The following is a 21,877-nucleotide window of genomic DNA, read 5'->3' as shown; positions in this document are numbered from 1 at the left end:
GTCAGATCTCGAGGGTTTTGGATTCCACAAGTATCTCCCTCCAACGGAAATCCAGCGCCATTGCAGTGTTCTTGTCATTCTCCAGTTTCACTGCTCAGTGCCATTGCTTACACAGAAACAGGAGGGGTAGTAGCATTCTTGCCACTCTCTACACTCCAGTGCCATTGCTCTGTGTCATTGCTCATACAGAAACAGGAGGGGGGGCAGTGTTCTTGCACTCTCCAGCCTCCAATGCCATTGCTCTGTGCCAGTCCACACACAAAACAGGGGAAGCAGTGTTCTTGTCACTCTCCAGTGCTATTGCTCTGTTCCATTGCTCATACCGTAGAAAAACATAAAATTGCCAACATGCGATTCTACCCAAAATAACAAGTAGTCCAGCATCAGCTACCTCCCTTCTCTCAGCTAGATCCCAGCACCTGCAATCTACACTGTCACCATCCTCACCCACATCAGTGTGTACAGCATCCTCACACAATATTATTTCATCCCCGCTGGAATCCACCATTACAGAAGTCTCTGTACTTTGATGCAATTGCCGGTAAATGTCTTCCTAGTGGAATTTGTAGTTCTTTTTACAGCAGAGCTGTCACGATTTTTGGGCAATTCTTTTATACCAGACCAGATGTCAAAATGTTGTGCTGACTCATCTGCATCACCACTGGGTCTCTTGGGAAGTTTTTCCCTACCAGTTGCCTAAGAAACTTAAAAAGGAGATGTTGTTGTGTCATGTACCACTTGAGCTGTCAACTAGCTCACCAGGAGCTCATTGCATCTCTTGAGATCTGTGTCAGTTAAAAAGAAAGAGAAGACATAGCTCCTAAACCTAGGATTAAGCACAGTCGCTAAAATGTACTGATCCAAATTCAAGATGTTGATAACTCTTGGATCCTGATGAAGCGAATAAAGTACTTGATCTACAAGTCCGACATACTTAGCAAAATTGCTTTGTTTCATCTTCTCCTTCAATTTATCAAGCTGCTTTTCAAAAAGTCTAATTAGGGGAATCACTTGACTCAAGCTAGTAGTGTCTGAACTCACTTCACAGATGACTACTTTGATTGGTTTCAGCACCATGCACAACACGGAGAGTATTCTCCACTGTACTGGACCAAAGTACATTCCCCCTCCTTTCCCAATGTCATGGCTTGTTGAGTAAGCTACAAGGCAATTCACTGTTCCTCCATCCTCGGAAACATATAAAGAGTTGAATTTCACATTGTTACCACCTCAAGATTCAGTTGGTGGCAGGGCAAATTTTATTCTTCTTGCAGCTGCTGCAAACTGCAACATGCTGGTGCAGAATGCCGAAAATGTCCCAAAAATATTTGGAGACGCAGACAGCATCTCCTGCATGTCACTGTAATTTTTTAAAAAGCTCTGCAACATCAAGTTGATGGAGTGAGCAAAACAGGGAATGTGATGGAATTCACCCAGCTGCAATGCTCTCACAATGTTGATGCCATTATCAGAAATCACATATCCTGAGGAGAGTCCAATTCGGATAAGCCATGTTGCAATGGCATCACTTAGTTTTTCGAACAGGTTGTCAGCAGTATGCCTCTTAGAGAAGCTGGTGATACACAGAGTAGCCTGCCTCTGAAAGATCTGGCGTTGTTTGTTAGATGCTGCTGCTGTTCCAGCTGGTGAAGGTGATTCACCAACCGAGTGGGCTGTCACAGTCATATCATCTTTACTTTTCCCAGTTCCACTTGTTCACATATCTGTGGTTAAGTGTACAGTGGGTAGAATGGCATTTTGTAGGCCAATAATTTAGTTTTTTGTAATCTCCGAGTACAGGTGAGGAATTGATTGTCTAGTAAAATGGTGTTGAGATGGAATTTGGTAACGTGGACACAGGACCTCAATTACCTGTCTAAAACCTGCAGCATTAATGGTGGATATTGGTCTCAGATCTAATAGATCTAATAGTCCCCATGGCGCCTGTAATCCGCTGTGCGACTGAGTGACAGCTGTCATTCTTGCTTCCTCTTGCAAAGGATTGTTTAACAGGCAATTGTTGTAGTAGTCTTCTTCTTGGTCTGCTTCTGGTTTGAAGATCCACCCCCAGCAGCAGGAGCAGCAGCAGCAGGCTTAACACTAAAGGATTCTTCTGAGGAATCCTGGATAGAAGAGGAGACATCTAGCCTTAGCAACTTGGATGCAGGTCTAACTCCAAACACTAGTGAGGATATTGATGATGAAGGGGTTGGTGGTGTAAATTGCAGGTGCTGGAATCTAGCTGAGAGAAGGGAGCTAGCTGATGTTGGACAGCTTGTTGTTTTATCTTTTAGCACAAGTTTCTGATTTTCCAAAAAGCTTTTCATGAACTCGCTTTAATTGTCGAAAGATGGAAGAGGTTCCTAGTTGATTAAGGTCCGTACCTCTACAGTAGTGACTATGGCTTTACAAACGCTACAGATGGCTAGACAGCTGTTGTCAGGATTTTAGTAAACATAATTCCAAACATAAGTTGTGGATTTTTTGGTCTTATGTTCAAGCATGACAATGGCCTTCTTCTTATCACTGGCAATAACTGCTTCCACTGGTGCATAACTTGCCACTGTAGAGTTCATTGACAGCACTGTTGGGCTCAAGGCAGCTAAGCTATATGTAACTTGCTTTGTGGGGGCCCAAACAAACCAAGCACTTCACTCCTTGTTGCTGAAGTGCTTGGTTTATTAAAGTTTACATGTCTTTTTTAATATCCAACATATAAGTGGGTGGGAAGACCCAAGGACAATTCCATATTGCACCACTTTTCTTTTCTGCCACTGATGTGTGGCAATGTTTCCTAGATGTGCTATGAACTGCCGTGTGTTTGTGCCGTTGCTCTGTCGATTAGTAAGCAGCTAGTTCGCCGCAGAATTAGACCGAAACTGGTTGAAAATAATATTGTGACCTGTGAGATGGTCAAAATTGACTAGAAATGACTGGAAATAAGTGTTATTGAGGTTAATAATAATGGAGGAACAAAAAAAACAAAAAACTATGTAATTTAGCATGTTTTAGCATTTTTTATTTTTTAATTCTTAAAAATAAACAGATCCAAAACTAAAAAAAAAAACACTTGAGTGCGGTTTTGTCCAAACCAAAACACGTAGTTAATGCAGATCTAAAAAACCAAAACACTGGGGTTAGTGAACATCCCTAATATCTAATGATGACACTCTCCCAAATAGTACTCTAACAATAACTTTCTAAAAAAGGAAAATTTGTATGGGCATAATGAGTGGGATTAATTGTTATTTTATTTTTTTACAGTCATGTGCAGATTTAAAATAGATAGCGCCAGATTTATTGCAAAATGATCTAATACTATCCTATATAGATTATAATGCTAGATTAAAAATGTTCATCTGAACTCTTTATGGATAATTAGTGCTCTATTTGTATTTTATTAATAATACTTTTCTATGAGTGACTTGTGCTTTATGTGTCTCCCTCATGTAACATGTGTGGTATATTTTAATACAGGACTTAAATTACTATGAAACGTGTGGTAGATCATCATTCTGATCAAATTTTAGTAAGTTAAATATGATGAGATCAAGGCAAAGATTCAACATAGATGGTTACAGATGTTTCCATGTCCAAAGTATGCTATTATAATAATACTATTTCCTTTCTTCACATACAAAATATAAACTATAGCATATAATAATTGAGATATTCTATCTCTCAGATTCTGTTGATTGTCTGAAGTGTCCATGGGACCAGTGGCCAAATCTCCAAAAAACCAAATGCCTACAGAAAACGACAGAGTACCTTTACTATGAAGATCCATTAGGAGCTGCATTGGCAGCATTAAGCGTACTGTCCTCCATCATTCCTGCTTTTATTTTAGGACTTTTCATCAACTGTAAAGAAACACCTATAGTGAAAGCTAATAACTATTCTCTAAGTTGCCTTCTGTTGGTGTCCCTGTCTTTGTGTTTCCTCTGTTCTTTAGTTTTCATTGGTTATCCCCAACCTGAAAATTGTCTCCTGCGCCAAGCTGCTTTTGGACTGGTTTTTGCTCTTTGTATTTCTTGCATTTTTGCTAAAACTATCATGGTGGTGTTTGCTTTTATGGCCACTAGACCGGGGAGCAGCTTAAGGAAATGGACAACACCTCAAGTGTCCTATATGATCATTTTTACTGGTTTCATTTTACAGTTGTTCTTGTGCCTGACTTGGCTGTCACTCACCCCTCCTTTTCCACAATTCAACATTCAAACCAAACCTGGATTCATCATTGTGGAGTGCAATGAAGGATCCCCCATTGCCTTTTGGACCATGCTAGGTTATCTTTTTCTTCTAGCCACCATTAGCTTCATTGTTGCCTTCCTGGCTCGTAGACTTCCTGACAGCTTCAATGAGGCTCAGTTTATTACTTTCAGCATGTTGGCCTTCCTCAGTGTCTGGGTGTCTTTTATCCCAGCCTCCCTCAGTGCTCAGGGCAAATACACTGTAGCAATGGAAATATTTGCCATTTTGGCATCCAGTTGGGCTCTGGTGATCTGTATGTTTCTTCCTAAATGTTTTATTATAGTATTCAGACCTGACATGAACTCAAGAGAATATCTTATGAGAAGAAACAGAGATCAGTCTGGGAGCAAGAAAGTGTAGATTAAAGCATCTGCAAGAATCATAATAAATCTTGAGTCTACTGATACATACATAAATGATTCCTGCAAATGGTGAGAAAACTAAACTATCCCTAGCTCTATACATAAACTTCTGACAATATGCATTCATTCATTCCTGTCACACTGATTAACCACCTTGTTATAGCTATCCACATGTCATAACGAATCTCATTAGCTTCTGTAACTCTGAAAATAAAATAAAATTCAGTCTCACATGAACAAATTATTCCATCTACAGTACTCTATACATTTAGTCACCAGGAGCCTGATTCATTAAGGATCTTAAATTAAGTTTCTTATTTCAGTCTCCTGGACAAAACCATGTTACAGTGCAAGGGGTGAAAAGGAGTTTTCTGTTTTGCACATAAGTTAAATACTTCTTCATTTAAGATCCTTAATGAATCAGGCCCCAGGACATGTTCATTGCCAGCATTGGCTGAAAAGATCATGACTCTGTAAACTCTATGGAGATCATGATCGTGACAGCATACACATTACATGATCGGAAGGTGCTTGGAACGAGATTATTAAACAGTATGACCAACCACATGAAAAGACAATTGGCACTTTGGAACGACTGTCATTTATCATGTAAGTATACACACTAATGCGATATGTGGCCGAGTGGTCATTTATCGGGTGATTGGCCCAATAGTTGGCTGATAAACCTCCAGTGTGTATCTAGCCTCAGGTACAGTTGTAACCAAGGCTATCCGTGAATCTCTAAGAAACCCAACAAAAAAATATAAATGAAGTTCTAAATATTAAAAAAAATACAGACTTAAAAAGTCAAAAGCCGAGGTTACTTGTTGTTTTATTACCTACCAAAGGTTCACAAAAATTTGACTAAACCACCTAGGAGGAAAATCAGTTCCTTCACTTCTACCCTCTCCAAGTATATAATTATCTTTTTACACTCACTAATAACCACATATGCATCAACATAAGAGTCATATAATAAGATATACCACTAGCTCAAATTGATATAATTGAGAAATGAATACACTTTATTAAAGTAATTCTATCGTTTTAAAAATAAGCATTGCCCAATCAATTGAATGTGTGTCCAAAGCACAAAGTGATTTATTTTTAACAGATGTAAATAGTCAACAATTCAATACATTATTATATCATGATAAAGTACAGTACAGCACAGCCAATACCAAAAGATAAGTACATACCAATGCAATCGCTTGTGCTCGCTTGCGCACCCACGGGACCCGATGGACAATATTCTGTATAGAATATTGTGTCAGAGTTGACTGAGGCCCCAGTGAGATGCAGCTAATATATATACAGTCAGTGTTTCATTGTGAACAAAGAGATGACGTAGATTGTTTATATAGGTCAAGACATTGGGTGGGTCCAGGCCAGCCAGGTAATAGGTTGATTCAATCTAAGGAATCCAAAGGTGGGGGTCTTCTCTCCAGGGGGTCTGCTCCTTTTCATAGCCAGTATCATACAAAGGTTTTACTCTCTAATATCAATAACTAAAGTATGCAATGTGCGATCTCTTCGCCGACTGCACCGGACAGCTGCTGATGATTAGGGCTTCAATATGATATCAAGCATGACACCTTTCCTATTACCTAAACCTTTAATAACACTACAATGTACATATAATCAACATATATATATATATATATATATATATATATATATATATATAGACTAATAATAAACCGAATACTATCTGCTCCTGAATTACAGTGTAACAGAACCAATATGAAATGATATAAATAACTAACTGTTGTAATGCGAGTGTGTGCGTGCGTATTTTACCGTGCGAACGCACCACATCACGTAACACGTGGCGTACGCTTCGCAATACGCACGGCAAACCAATATTAAACCAATATACTTTTGTTCATCCAATTATACGACTTTGACAGTCCACCCTTTGATAGTACAATAAACCTCACCTTAAAGATGTTATAAGCAGGATCTCAGTACCACATTTCATTGTTATGTAATACAAATCCCCCTTGGTGTATGTCCACGCTGTTCATAGATCTAAACAAGTTATCATAAGAGAAAGTCTTAATCTTCTAAACGACTTCTTCTTTTACTATAAACCGTACACTTCTGGAGCTCGGAGATAACCTTTTGTATGCCCTTCAAGGGTGCAATAAAACACTTAATACATTATTTGGAAAGGTACATGGTACAGTAGAACGTGTATCAGCTATACAGAATTCTCTACTACAGTTCTTCAAGTTTAACAGGTTCTTCTGTCCAACGCATGTTTTTAAGCTCAGAATACATTTAAACATTTCATGTTCATCAATAGCATCATCCTATGTCTATCAATAATGTCATATGCAATCTCCTTCAGCTTGCGTTAATATACACACATCTAATAATGTCACTAGTTCTTTTCATCAACACTTGTGGGCGGGCTATTGTCTGTTCGTTCTTCCCAGTCTCTCAATACTCAGATTTAACAGTGATCGGCTTGCAAAGCATTGGGAGACTTCAGACTAAGGGACCTAGGTGTCCTACTTTTTCCCCTAGTGACCTCCCACCCATAGTTCGGGTACCTCAAGAATATTTAGTGGAAAGAGAATTAATCCTACTTGATATAATCACTGAGGCACGTGTGAGCACGCCCAGCCCTTTGTTTGGTCTAAAACCTTACCCTCCCAAGAATGATAATCATTCTCAAGGATGCCTGCTCAAGTCCGAATATTACTGGACTGGCATCGCTGGGTGTGTCTCTTTTCTAACCATGGGGTAGCCGTACTTACGGATGTAATGCTACTCAGACAATAGCCCCTCGCACTTTCTCCAAGCTCCAAGGTTTCTAAATTTTTCCTTTACCCCTGAATTGAATAGAGTAATTGACCGGACTGATTATGCTACTAACTTCTTCCTCCCCAATACCTCCTTATCATTACCTGAACCAGTCTCTGTCACCAGCTAATAATCAAAAGAATTAACCATCCTGAGAAGAGAATGAAATGAGAGAACAGAAAAGAGGAAAAACTACAACTTCATGCTGGACAACAGTCTTAGCCTTTGGCTCAGGTGCTACTAACTGCATTCGAGGCCTTCCAGTACAAACTCATGAGTGCCCTTTAACCCTTCTCTGAGTGTTGGCCCCTCTGCAGTGGGTGGAATGGGCACCAGTGTGTCTCTGCTACCCTTGAAGTCGTGATGCTGGTAGCCTACACCTGGTACCGGTCTGTCAAATAACCTAAGCTTAAGAAATTACTGCTCCACAACTTACTCTCCTGATCCAACATCCTGACAGTTAGTGTGACTTTTCAGGAAACAGTGTTTTGGACGTTCTCGGTTGCTGTCTCACTATTTACCTTCTCTCAAGGTCTAACCTAGCCTCCCAGTTACAATCTCATCTCACGAGGGGTCAAGAACATTTCAAAAACTGACAGGTTAGGAGTCTGCCCAGGGGTGATCTCTTGGTAGCGGGAAAGGACTAGTGGCACTTCAATCAAGTTCCAACTCTTATTCTATTCAATTCATTCTACCAAGTACCACTACTTTATGTTCACACTGGTTTATGGCTAACTGAAAGTATGTGATTTGTTACCACTACTCATACATTATACATCTATTATCAATAACATGAATACCCCTATCATCTATTATAACTCTAGGACTATCACATTAAATAACAAAAGCTTTGAGTATGATACAGTAATACATTAGACACATTTCAATACACCTCTACCCAGACATTTTTCATTGGTACACCTGTGTATACTTGAGGATCCTGCATGGTGGTAATTGGATGACGTGTATTTGTTTTACCTGGAGGAAAACCCATCAGCAGGAGGGATATGGGATGGCTCTATTGGTCTACCTTGTCCATCTCTCCAGAGTCCACCAGACTCCTCACCACATCTCTTCACCTTCCAGACAGTTTATTCTTCAGGTAACACAAATCTTCCTATATTAACCAATATGTGTATGCGTACATGTGTGTGTGTGTTCACATTTTAAAACTAAAACAATACAACGAAAAACAAAACAAAACATAGATTTGTTAGCTGTCACATAAAACCCTGCTGTCTATTTGACAGCTATGTTCTCTCTGGTGTGACAGCCCTGTATGGTTGTGCGTGTAAGTGTGGACTTTACTAGCAGCTACTTCAGTTGGTAACTGTGTCACTGTATAAAGTCCTCTATGTAGTGTCCTAATCATGTGCTGTTATTGCTATAAAACGATTTCTCAGTCACCTCAACATCGCCCTCTAGACTAGAAAAATGCTAAAGACCAATGTATATCAATCGATTTTCCCTCTGCCAACTCACATGTCATTCTCAGTACCTCATATTCAGCTACTTGACTAAGTGGGAAAGGCAAAGGGGTCTCTTTCTATAACACTTTCTTCAAATATAACAGTATCCAGTACATGTCTGTCTAACAGTGAAAAAATATAAAACATGAAAATTCTACATTTTCTAGGGTTTCACATTATGTCGTATCTTGTGGTAAAAATCCTACTTCAATGTTCTATACAGAGATGCATATCTGTATGCCTCACTTCTAGCATTCTTCTGTCCTCCTGTCCTGCCCACCCTTTGTGCATCCATATAAAGGCACATTTTTGTACAGGAGGCACGAGCCAAAACAAAAAAACAAAACAGATATGCAATCTATAACACATGAATCGTATTTCCACAACAGAACCTTTCTGCTTAAAATCAGCAGTTTCTATACACATGAAAACAAAACCCCTGACTGTTTCTGTAACTCATGTCAATCTAGTGTGTGTATCTCTGAATTTGTCTTATGTAAAAACATAAAATATGTTTAAGCCCCATTGTTGAGACTGTGTCTGATTTTATCTCTACCAGAGCAGAGAGAGAGAGAGAGAGAGGGAGGGAGAGAGAGAGAGATAGAGAGAGAGAGAGAGAGAGAGGGGTAGAGAGAGAGAGAGAGAGAGGGGGAGAGATAGAGAGAGAGAGAGAGAGAGAGAGAGAGAGGGAGGGAGAGAGAGAGATAGAGAGAGAGAGAGAGAGAGGGGTAGAGAGGGGTAGAGAGAGAGAGGGGGCGGGAGAGAGAGAGAGAGAGAGAGACTAGCGTTTGTGTAAAGAATGAGAAATAGGAAAGCAATGAATGATGGGAATACAAAGGTTTGAATACAAACATACATGTAGAAAGTGAGATTTTTACAACAAAATGACAGCTGGATTGGACTCTGACTCTATGGGGAAATGGCTGTATTCATTCCACTGTTCCCCTTAGCTATTTGCTAACTATGACCCCTCCCCATACTTGACTAGGGGTTCTTAACAGTGCAATCCAGTGTCGTCCGTCATTTGTTCATTAAGAACTCGGTATCTCATTGACTACATACATTTTCAACGGACTTTTCTAACTTATAATAGAGAAATGTAAAAATGTACTCTTAGTGACTCATATTTTCTCTGAAATACATAAAACGATATTTTGGAGCAAAGTATGTACATACTTCATTGTTGGATAATGATTCTCAGCCAAACAAATTATCATGAGTCACTGCAGCCTAAAACAAAAGAGTGTTCCAATTGTCTATTGTTAATTAGTCTTTCAAGAGTAATTCTTCTATTTCTCTATCTCACCCCTTTTAAACACTTGTCTATACTTCTTTTGTGTCCCCTTTATCTGTGAAAAGAAAAACAAGATAGTTATCTTAAAACAGCAAACAAAACAAACATTTCTATTCTTTGCCGTCGGCTAGTGATTTAGGAAAACAAACATGTGACAACATAAAACGAACAAACAAAATCAACAAAGATTACTTTTAAAAAAATAAGTTTTTTTCTACATTTTGCACCTTAATGCTCACCACAGATTAACTCTAGAGTCGGCTATATTTCTCCCCCAGAATATTAGTTGTTACAGAGTGTGCAATCAATTAAAGGGGAACCTCTGAGAGAAGTGTACGCCTCCTTTGTGGATGTCTATGTGATTTCCAACCCAGGTATTCATTCTTCTCTCTACACAGTTCCTACTCATGTGTCCCTTCTTATGGCAATTGTAACATCTCACTATTCTGGGTTTCCTGTTATGTGGGTTGTATTCTGGTGGTCGTGTGTGCAGTCCCTCTAGTGCTGGGATACTTATCATCATTACCCTATCACTTAGTGTCTCTTCCTGTTTGTTTATACTTTTATTATGTTCTATAGCTGACTCCCTGAGAGCACTTACAGTGGTTCCTTTCCAGTATGGTAATGAAGTTTGCACCCTTCTTTTCAAGTTTTCCCTGAGGCCATCCATTAGAACTTTAACAGCAACCTCTCTGTAATATAGATTATCTTTTATGTCTGGTACCCCAGTATATTTGCCCATTGCTATCAAAGCTCTGCAAAAATAGTATGCTGCATTTTCACTATCTTTTTGCTGGATACTAAAAATTTTACTCCAGTCCACTATCACTGGGAAATATGTGGCCAACTGTGTGATTATATGTCTAATATTGTCCTGATTATCATCCTCGGTTAAGGATTCATCCTCCTCCAACATACAATCCTTAATGAACTTTTGTATATCAGTATTGAGAGGAAGACAGGTCTTCAATAATACTCGCCAATCGTTATTAGTTGGCTCATACACATTACCATAATATCTAATAAACTGCTGACATTTGGTCAAATCTTTCCTAGGATCAGGGAAATCAGACAAAATTGAAAATGTTTCAGACCTAGTGCATGGATCATGCTTTGCTACATGTTTTAAGGGAACATCACTATTCCTGTCTGCTTTCCCATTGGGAACTGCTGCTGTGCAGACAGGATGTAAGTCTACCAAATCACTGAAACTAGTTGCTGAAATTGCTGCTGCAGTACAATGGATGTCTCCCCCTGTGTTAACCTTTTCATTATTCTCACCACTTTCAGCAGCTGCCCCTGCTGGTGGGATCGTTCCTCTTCTTTGTCCTGAAACATTACTTTTAACGTTACTTAAAACAACATACAACTTACTAGTTACAGTTTTTTACATTTTTGGTATTGGCTGTACTTCCCGCCCCGACCGAATTTATCGGGGGCGTGTTTGCGCTCAGTTCGCCACGCTTTGCAACGCACACATCCGGAATGCTTGTTTCCGGTACGCTTACTTCCGCTGAACACGTGTTTTTCCTTACACTCACTTCCGCTGTGCGTTCGCTGCTCTGCCACGTGTTACCTTCCATTTGCCACGATTTTAAACAATGATTATGTGCATTTCTCACTTTCGTTGACTTAATCAACCGTACTTTATCTTTTACGGTATTTAGCACCTCTGCATTAAAACTCCCTGTTGTTGGGAAAGGCCTATCACAATCTTTGGTTATTTCGACCCACGTGTCACAATACACAGTTGCGTATGCACCATATTTTGCACACATGAGAAATCTCGCTGACTCAATAAGACCTTCCTTAGGCAGTAAATTGGCAATCTCTAGCGTATGCCTAGCACCCATGTTGCACAATATACTTTCTACCCGGAACACAGACACACCGCAATGCTCTGTTCCTTCCGGCCAAATGTGAAATACAGACACACCGCAATGCTCTGTTCTTTCCACTAAATAATTTCAACTCTGTTGCTATACTCACCGCTAGAGATCTATAATGCTCGGTGAACGTATTTCCTTTAGCCGCGTTCACTCGCTTTTCTCGCCCCTGGCGAGGATCCCTAATACAGAAATATCACTGTGGGCCCCAAGGGCTATCAGCTCCTCGATACCCTGGCTCAACCACAAAAATCTGCTGAGTTTATTATCGCTGGGAGCGCAAGTTAATACAATCAACCTGCCTTTCCAGTATAATTCCTCCTAGCTGCTTCACCAATTCGCACTAACGGTGCGATCGGATCGCACTGCCTACCAATACTAATTATTAGCAAACCTTGCGATCTATTGGTAGCGCTTTGCGAAAACCCGGTTTTCGCATTCGGTATACCTGCCCTGTATACCGTCCTTCAGTTGGGCAATCCGCCTCGTCAGACAGCAACTGAGCACCTCAACAATAAACAGTGTATCTACGTTACAAAATCGCACACTATACACCTTTTCTGCGCAGAAAATTGAAAGTTCCCAACAACCGTAATAATGTCTCAGAGGCTTTCACAAGTAATTATACTATGCATATAATAACTATCAAAACAATTGTTCAACCACGTGGCAAATCTACTGGAAGTTTGCGTACGCACAGCAGGAAGTACACATACGCACAGCAATGCAATACACTTTAAACCATTAAAACGACAATAAAAAGAAACATTTTTTTTTCTTTCTTGTCCCTAGATTCTAATTAGCGTTCCTTCAGTCTATGCAACAACGGACATTCGGTTTCACAACACACAGTGAACCACAGGTATTAGACGCATTACGTTCTTTCCTGCTTTATGCGACGCGTCCGTCAATCCACCCTTTGTTGAGGAACCGAATATCGTAAGCGTTGCATACCTGCCGGTAACGTAACTCCAAACTCACGAGCCCCCAAATTATTAAAGTAATTCTATCGTTTTAAAAATAAGCATTGAACAATCAATTGAATGTGTGTCCAAAGCACAAAGTGATTTATTTTTAACAGATGTAAATAGTCAACAATTCAATACATTATTATATCATGATAAAGTACAGTACAGCACAGCCAATACCAAAGATAAGTACATACCAATGCAATCGCTTGTGCTCGCTTGCGCACCCACGGGACCCGATGGACAATATTCTGTATAGAATATTGTGTCAGAGTTGACTGAGGCCCCAGTGAGATGCAGCTAATATATATACAGTCAGTGTTTCATTGTGAACAAAGAGATGACGTAGATTGTTTCTATAGGTCCAGACGTTGGGTGGGTCCAGGCCAGCCAGGTAATAGGTTGATTCAATCTAAGGAATCCAAAGGTGGGGGTCTTCTCTCCAGGGGGACTGCTCCTTTTCATAGCCAGTATCATACAAAGGTTTTACTCTCTAATATCAATAACTAAAGTATGCAATGTGCGATCTCTTCGCCGACTGCACCGGACAGCTGCTGATGATTAGGGCTTCAATATGATATCAGGCATGACACCTTTCCTATTACCTAAACCTTTAATAACACTACAATGTACATATAATCAACATATATATATATATATATATATATATATATATATATATATATATATATATAGACTAATAATAAACCGAATACTATCTGCTCCTGAATTACAGTGTAACAGAACCAATATGAAATTATATAAATAACTAACTGTTGTAATGCGAGTGTGTGCGTGCGTATTTTACCGTGCGAACGCACCACGTCACGTAACACGTGGCGTACGCTTCGCAATACGCACGGCAAACCAATATTAAACCAATATACTTTCGTTCATCCAATTATACGACTTTGACAACTTTTTCTTAAACCATAACATTTCTGGTTCAAAGGAATTTGCTATAGACTGGTTAGTGGCCCTGCGATGGGAATGACATTTGCACCCAGTTACACAAATCTGTTTATGGCAAAATGTCATCAAATGGAGAAACAACCCATAGTATCACAACATACTTATATGCTGCAGATATATTGTAGTAGAAACTGTGTTTTACTCCTAATAAAAATAAGACAAGTTCCATAATTTTTATTATTGACTAATCTCATTAATTATTTGGACATAAAGCAATTTATTTCTTATCCGCTATTTTCATCACGTCGGAATTACCTATGAACCCATGACATCTTTTTACTAAACTTTATTGAATATTCTCATAGCACTACAATACGGGACAGGGAGTTCCAACTGAGATGCTAACGTGACCCAATTAAGAATCTGTAAGAGCTACTCACGTGATTCCATTGTTTGATCGGGTTCTATACCGCTCAAGTATCACACATATCTGTTGACCTTCACATACAATAGCACACAAAATCATGTCAGTCGCTAAATCCCCACAGTTCTGCTATCAAAACCACTCTAATGTATTACACATATAGACAACACATACATTTACCCTTTCTTCCAGTTATCAGAGACACAGACATATATAAGGGACAGAATCTTTACTTTATAGAAATAACTCAGAGATCATATATACAGTAAATATAAACCTTACATACATTACATTACAATGCCTTCAAGCCTTGGCCTTTTGTTTGGATACTCTCCAGGGTGCTCTTCCTGATCTTCCTGCTCAGCCGGCAGCTAACATTCATCCTCCTCTACTCTTCGACTACCTTCACTCTCTAAGCACGATGTGGACCCCAAAAATTGTTCTTGAACCAGTGTTCAATACAGTTTGAACTTCAACCACAAAATTTCAGAGCAATGGTGGCCTTCATAATCTGGCTGTTATCAAATCAGGTCCTAGCCAGGGCTTCCCCTCTCTGGGAATGAAATGACCACCTATTAAGTGATAGTGCTACCTTTGTTGCCGCATTCTGCAAAATTTTTGACGAGCCCGGATGAATCACCTCTGCATCTTGCATTTTAAGGCTTCGCCAGGGATTCTAGTCCCCAATATGTCATTCACTTCCACAGATTATCATCTGAGCTCCATTAGAGCAACGATGCACTAGTAACGACATTCTGGCAGGGTCTCTCTGACCGAATAAAGAATGCCTTGTTCTCCCAGTAGTCTACCCTGGATGCCTTAATCTTGCATTATAATAGGATGGCTTTTTGCTTCTAAGAGAGATTGTTTGAGAAGTAAACAACCCATCAACCTACTAACAAGCTGGCACTTCGCTTTCAATCTCCTGCTCCCTCCGATGAACCCATGCAACTGGGACGCTACCGCCTCAATCTGGAGAAGGAAAAACGAGATTAAAGAATAATCTTTGCATTTACTGTGTAGGTATTGGGCATTGTCTCAACTCCTGTCCTAAATGTTTGGAAAACACCAGGCCCTGGTGTCGTCCAAATCTTCTCCTAATTCTTACAGTCCGTCAATTTGTGCTATTCCAGTCTCACTCCATTCTCTCTCCAGTAAGCACGACTCCTCGGCTTTCTTGGAATCAGGTGCACACTGGAAATTTATTTCTCTCTCTCTAGTGCCTCAGTGGTCCCTGCCTACTGTTCCCTTGAAGGTCCCAGTGGTCATCACTGCCATTGATGGCTCTCGCATTATCAACAGTGTCATCTGAACATGAAACAAATGCCTTACTCTCCAGGTTTGGGTGTTACACCAAGAAGAAATTTCCTTTTTAGTGGTTCTCGGACAACTTTTCCCATCATCCTGGGTCTCCCTTGGGTTCAGCTACACTCCCCTCAACTGGATTAGTCCTCCTCCCAAATTCTTGCTTGGGGAGACACTTGCATGTCACGATGCATCCTTCAGATTCAATCTCTGCACTCGGTGACCTCCTCGTCTGACTTAGGCGAATATATGTCCTCCCTCCTCAGTATGCCGCCTTTACCAATGTCTTTGACAAACGCCAGTCTTAACTCCTTCCACCTCATCGACCCTGGGACTGCCCTATTAACCTCCAGCCTGGCAGGATGACTCCCAGGGGCTGTGTTTTTCCTCACTTTCTCCTGGAGACCCAGGTCATGGCCGAGTAAATCAAGGAGAATCTTCAATGTGTATTTTCATAAGTCAATCTTCTTCCCTTTTTGGCGCTGGGTTCTTCTTTGTTAAAAAGATAGACAGGTCCCTGCGCCTGCATATTGACTATCATGGTCTCAATGTCATCACTGTAAAGAATCGTTATCCTACCCGATTTATTTTGGAACTCTTTGACCTAATGGAGGGCGATAAGATCCAAAGTGGTGACAAGGGCAGACCGCATTTAACACCCGCGACGGTCATTACGAGTACCTCGTCATGTCCTTCGGACTCTGTAATGCTCTGCCAGTGTTTCAAAGTTGTGTGAATCAAATTTTTAGAGACCTCCTCTACACCTGCGTTGTAGTTTACCTGGATGAAATTCTTATTTTTTCTCAAAATCTCACCCCTCACCGTCTCCCGCTTTCTGAAGTGCTCTCCAGTCTTCGAAAAAAACATCTCTTCTGCAAGTTGGAGAAATGTTCTTTTGAGGCCGCTAGATACCTCTTCTTGGGCACATTATCTCTGACTCAGGGCTACGAATGGACCCAGAGAAAGTTATTGGTGTGGACACTGCCCTCAGGTCTCAAATCCATCCAGCGATTCCTTTGATTTGCCAATTACTACAGACAGTTTATTCAGGGCTATTTAACCTTGGTTGCCCCCATTGTGGCTCTACCCGGACACAAAAACCTGGACCCCAGAAGCTCTTCAATCATTAAAGCCTTTTCCACAGCTCCAGTACTCAAACAGCCTGATGACATCTTGCCCTTCTTCCTTAAGGAGAACGCCTCAGCGGTTGGCATAGGGGCCAGGCTATCTCAAAGATCCCCTTTGGGAAAACTTCACCCTTGTGCATTCAATTTCCGCAAGGTCCTCCCAGCAGAAAATAATTATGCTATTTTGGACAAGGAACTGCTTGCTATGAAGCAGGCCCTCTCCAAATGGAGATATCTTCTAGTGGGCACCCGATACCCAGTGACCATCTTCACAGACCATAAAAACCTGTTATATCTCCAAAGTTCCCAATGTCTTAATAACTGTCAGGCCCGCTGGGCTCTATTTTTCTCCCGTTTCAATCTCTGCATCACCTACAAACACAGTCATCTGAACAAAAAAGCTGATGTTCTCTCTCGGACCATTGATTCTACCTAGTATATAAAGGTGTCTGACAACTGTCCTATTCTGGATCCCAGGTATCTCCTTTCATCTTCTGATAATCAACTGATAAACTGATAATCAATACATGGTTGTCTAAGTCCCAATAATTTGCGCTTACGGTGATATCTTCTTGTGGTGGTCAAAACAGGAGTCTCTAAACATTCAAGCTCCAGCAAGGATATTTAAATGGCCTTAATCCGTAACACATGAAGTGACATCACGTACCACTAATAAATCATGATCCCAAGTTGTGATGTGTCAATGATCCAAGGATAAGATGCAGCAAGCAAATATTTAAATGTTCAATTTATTAAATTCTATGCAAATCAATAAAAATTTAATAAAAAACAATTAAAAACCACCAAATGTCCAAATCCACAATATCATGGTGCCACTAAAACAATATCTAAACAAACTAAATAATAGGGCATAGGTAATAATAAACAACATATACTAAAAGATTACTCAAGAACCCCTAATAAAGAATCACATCAAGGATTTCATATAGCACAACACCGATAATGCATCAGTAATAGCATATAATGCAAACCAGGAAATGTTAGGGGAAAATACAACAGCTCACTGTGTGGTTAAGAAATATGGTTCCCGATCGTTATGATAACAAACAGGGAGGCTTTGTCTTCAATGTGTAGCGGGTATAATGTAGGAGTCCTAAGCGTGCGTTCCAGCATGGACCACGCTTGACTCCCGATGTAAGGGTGCCTGGAGGTGCCAAAATTTGGCCCAACACGTTTCATCTCTGACAGGAGTCTTTCTCAAGGGTGCAATGTTCGTTTTATCGCTACCAATAAACATTGTCCAATGTGATTATTGTGGTTCCAATGCACAAACAGATTTAATAGCAAAGGAAAGAAGGATTTACAGCAAGCCATGCTGAAGCATAAAATATATAACAATAAACAGGAAAGTATAAACCAAATACATTACATTACGCCATTGCTCCCTGGGCCCAGGTCCATGTTCATCTTTATAGTCAGGAAGAGAGATTTACACTGGCCCAGGAGCTTGCTTATATACAGTTTGAATTAACATAAACAGTGATAATGTCACGAATATACACAGATAACACTAAGAGAGGTCTTCATTAGTCCAGGGTTAACAATGTTCCAGTAGACTGATGGTCATAGGTCAGTTCATTTGATCTTCTCTATGCGTGGGGGCAACTTACTCCAACTGTTGCCTACGTGTCTTCCCGCTGAATAATCAGTTTAAACTGACCCATAAACAAAGTACTTTTGAGTATTGATCTCATATTACTCAGAATTTGCAACCGCTAGATGTGATTGCTACGCTGTCGAAGCTGGGATAATGCTGGTGAAATAAGCTTTAATATGAGACCAAACTCTTTACCTTTTAGAGGACCTGAACCATAAATACCTTTACTATAATATTATCTATGTATAAATAATCTCTAATACCTTTTACTAATAAATAAATGTGGATTGGAACCTTAATAAATGTGTATTATTTATAAGTGAAAGTGCGAATGTAAATGTGTGTGTTGTTAATCCATGCGATTGTGTCATTACACGCGGCACAATAATCGCAATCGCACGGTAAAACAATATTAATCAATTTAGCTTACTTCATCCAATTATTTGACTTCCACAAGGGAGAGTAGAGTGGGTGTGAATGAAAACTCTACGTATTTAAGTGTATCGTTGAATTATAATTGACTTATGCGGGATACCTAACTTCTATCTTACCACATTGATCGGGCAGATTTAAGAACAAATCAACTAAACAGCACGTGTAATGTCTATAATTGATTAGAACTATAATGCTTTAAAAGGACAGTTGGTACCTTAAACACATAATAATACGGTAACAGTACAAATAAACAACCATAAGTGTTACATCAGTACAAATGTATAGATATATCTAATAAAGATGTTACATGGACATTTAATAAGATCAAAAAATGAAATAAACATACATAATTACAGCTGTATATCCAGTAAAGGTGTTATAATAACACAAATGTATAGATTTGTCTAATAAAGGTCTTTTACTAGACATATATTATATCGTGCTTTTGATAAGATTGAAATTAAAAGGCACGTATACATTATAAAGTGATAAACATTGATATGATAGTTTAGTGTGTCAATATAATAATAACGTATACCTTAAGATTGAATTAATCAGAAATGGTAAAGCACTAGTAGCTGCCTGCTGCGTTGATGTATATAGCATGTCTGCTTGTTTAATTATACACCATTGTCTTGTACATTGTCAGTACAAGAAAAGCGCACAACTTTGTTTTCTTTATATGTGTATTGCATATGTCTGTCTCTATAATTATGGCCCTTAGTCACTCTAGTATAGAAAAAAGACACTTACATTTGAAATACAAAAGATGTGTATTAGATTTGTGTGCCTGCCTATTTATTCAACTGTGTAGATGTACTATATAGATGTGTATTGTATATGGCTGCTAGCATATTTATACCATACTTGCCAACTTGGGCAAGCTGGCGTCTGGTAGATCGGGGAGAGGTGGGCGTGTGGGGGTTGGGGCTCAAGGAATAGCGTCATTGAGCCCGCCCCCTAAATTGCATCACACCTGTTTAGCCAATTACAGTAGGGGCTTTGCCACGATGATGCGTTAATTGCGTCATAAGCCCCGCCCCACCACTAAATTAATGGTTTCGGCCAGGAACTGGGAGTTTTGCCTGCCCTCCCTGGAGTCCGGGAGGACTCCCAGAAATTCTGGAGTCTCCTGGACATTTTGAGTAGGCAACTATGATTTATACGCCTGTGTACGTGTCAATGTATAGCGCACGTGTTTTGTAACCCTGTATTGTATATTTAACATATTTTATACTTGTGCCTTTATTTACTTATTAAGACATATAGTGCTCTAAAATACACATAATTAAATCACACATTCTTAATTCAACAGATTTATTATTGAACATTTTTAAAAAATGATCCGGTAAAAATATAGAGACATGCAAAATTGTGTATATATACTAGCACTATATAATCTAACTGTTTAAATATTTTTAAACTGGCTACTGCTTTGTGACATAACCATGTCAAACACATGAAATATCTCCATGATTATTTTCTCTAGTCCTTTTCATTTTTTGCAGCTAGTTGGAGCAATTCCTGGAATGTGGGTTCATTCATTCGCACGTATCTCCTGCAGCAGGGGCAAAGAACTACTCTTTGTTCCAACAATACCTGTACTTGCAGTTTTCTTGCCATAGCAAAAGAGCAGTGTCTTGCTGTTCTTCAACTGTATCCATAGAAGGAAAATAATTTGCTGCTGTGCGGTTGCGACCATGCACTGTAAACAAGCATTTGTGTTACAGAATGAATAAAGAAGACATATTTCCTTCTTCTTTTAAAAGTTTTTGAGTGGTTCTTAATGAACATGCTCAGCCCATTATTTAAATTTCTTGGGGATATCGCTACAGGAACCACATATGTCATTGTGTTAAAACCAAATATTTTAACACAACAATATGGCTGTTAAAAGTCGCTGCCTGTCTGGTCGGTCTTCCGGTAATCTTTTAAAATGTGTCTAGTGTGTACGCATGATTCACCCCAGCGATCAGACCTTCAGTCGTTAGTAAAAGTGTTGTAGATAACATGTCGGTCAGAATATTCTTCAGTGTATACCAAGCCTTCGCCAATGTGTTTGAGGGGAAGGGTTTATTATCATGTCAACAGAAAAAGTGATGTGTCACGGTCACTTGGAGTCTCGACCCAGAATCTACCAGTAGTTGACTTTACCCACCAGAGGCGCAGAGTCTAACACAGTGGTTGGTCTTCTCCAGGAACTCCCGCAAGGAAGTATGAGTTTTAGCAGCTTCAACTGTGCAGGGTGCAGCCCTCTGAAGAGTATGGTAGAGTTAACGGATAACAGCTATAGAAGATGGTGGTCAGATGCTAGCCTGAGCTAGATAGTAGGAGAGGCTCAGAAGTAACAGGAAGTCGCAAGAGAGTAGAGGCTGTGCTGTGGTCAGCGGAGGATGGGCACAGAATGAGAATGCTTCTGAGGATGGCAGGTATAGTAGTAGGACACAAAGGAATGCACTGAGGTAGAGCTGTATTACCACTAATGTGGAGATGAAGTCTACAGGTTGTTGGTACGATAGCAGGAAACGTGAAGATGTCTGCGACTGACAGGTATTACCACTAATGTGGAGATGAGGTTTGTCCAGGCTGCAGGTACGATACCAGGTGGCGTGGAGATGTCTGCGGCTGACAGGTATTACCACTAATGTGGAGATGAGACTGTCCAGTCTGCAGGTATGATACAAGGTAGCGTGGAAATGTCTGAGGCCGACAGGTATTACCACTAATGTGGAGATGAAGCTTGTCCAGTCTGCAGGTACGATACAAGGTAGAGTGGAGATGTCTGTGGCTGACAGGTATTACCACTAATGTGGAGATGAAGCTTGTCCAGTCTGCAGGTACAATACAAGGTAGCGTGGAGAAGTCTGCGGCTGACAGGTATTACCACGAATGTGGAGATGAAGCTTGTCCAGTCTGCAGGTATGATACAAGGTAGCGTAGAGGTGTCTGCGGCTGACCGGTATTGCAGCAGGTACACGGGAGACATACTTCGGCTGACAGGTATCACGATCCAGG

General features: G+C 40.1%; 1 protein-coding gene across 1 annotated transcript in view; it reads left to right on the top strand.

Annotated features, from left to right (window-relative positions):
* Positions 1-4,611, top strand: part of LOC142150546 (extracellular calcium-sensing receptor-like) — a 65,974-nt gene extending 61,363 nt beyond the window's left edge. Inside the window, exon 6 of the mRNA XM_075205744.1 lies at positions 3,686-4,611. Within this exon, the coding sequence (XP_075061845.1) occupies positions 3,686-4,611 (926 nt within the window). The remainder of the gene's footprint in view (positions 1-3,685) is intronic.
* Positions 4,612-21,877: the final 17,266 nt, after the last annotated feature.

Source organism: Mixophyes fleayi, chromosome 4 (genome assembly GCF_038048845.1).
Source record: "Mixophyes fleayi isolate aMixFle1 chromosome 4, aMixFle1.hap1, whole genome shotgun sequence".
NCBI lineage: Eukaryota > Metazoa > Chordata > Amphibia > Anura > Limnodynastidae > Mixophyes > Mixophyes fleayi.
The sequence above is the reverse complement of the archived record's forward strand: the minus strand, read 5'-3'. Positions and strand labels throughout refer to the sequence as shown.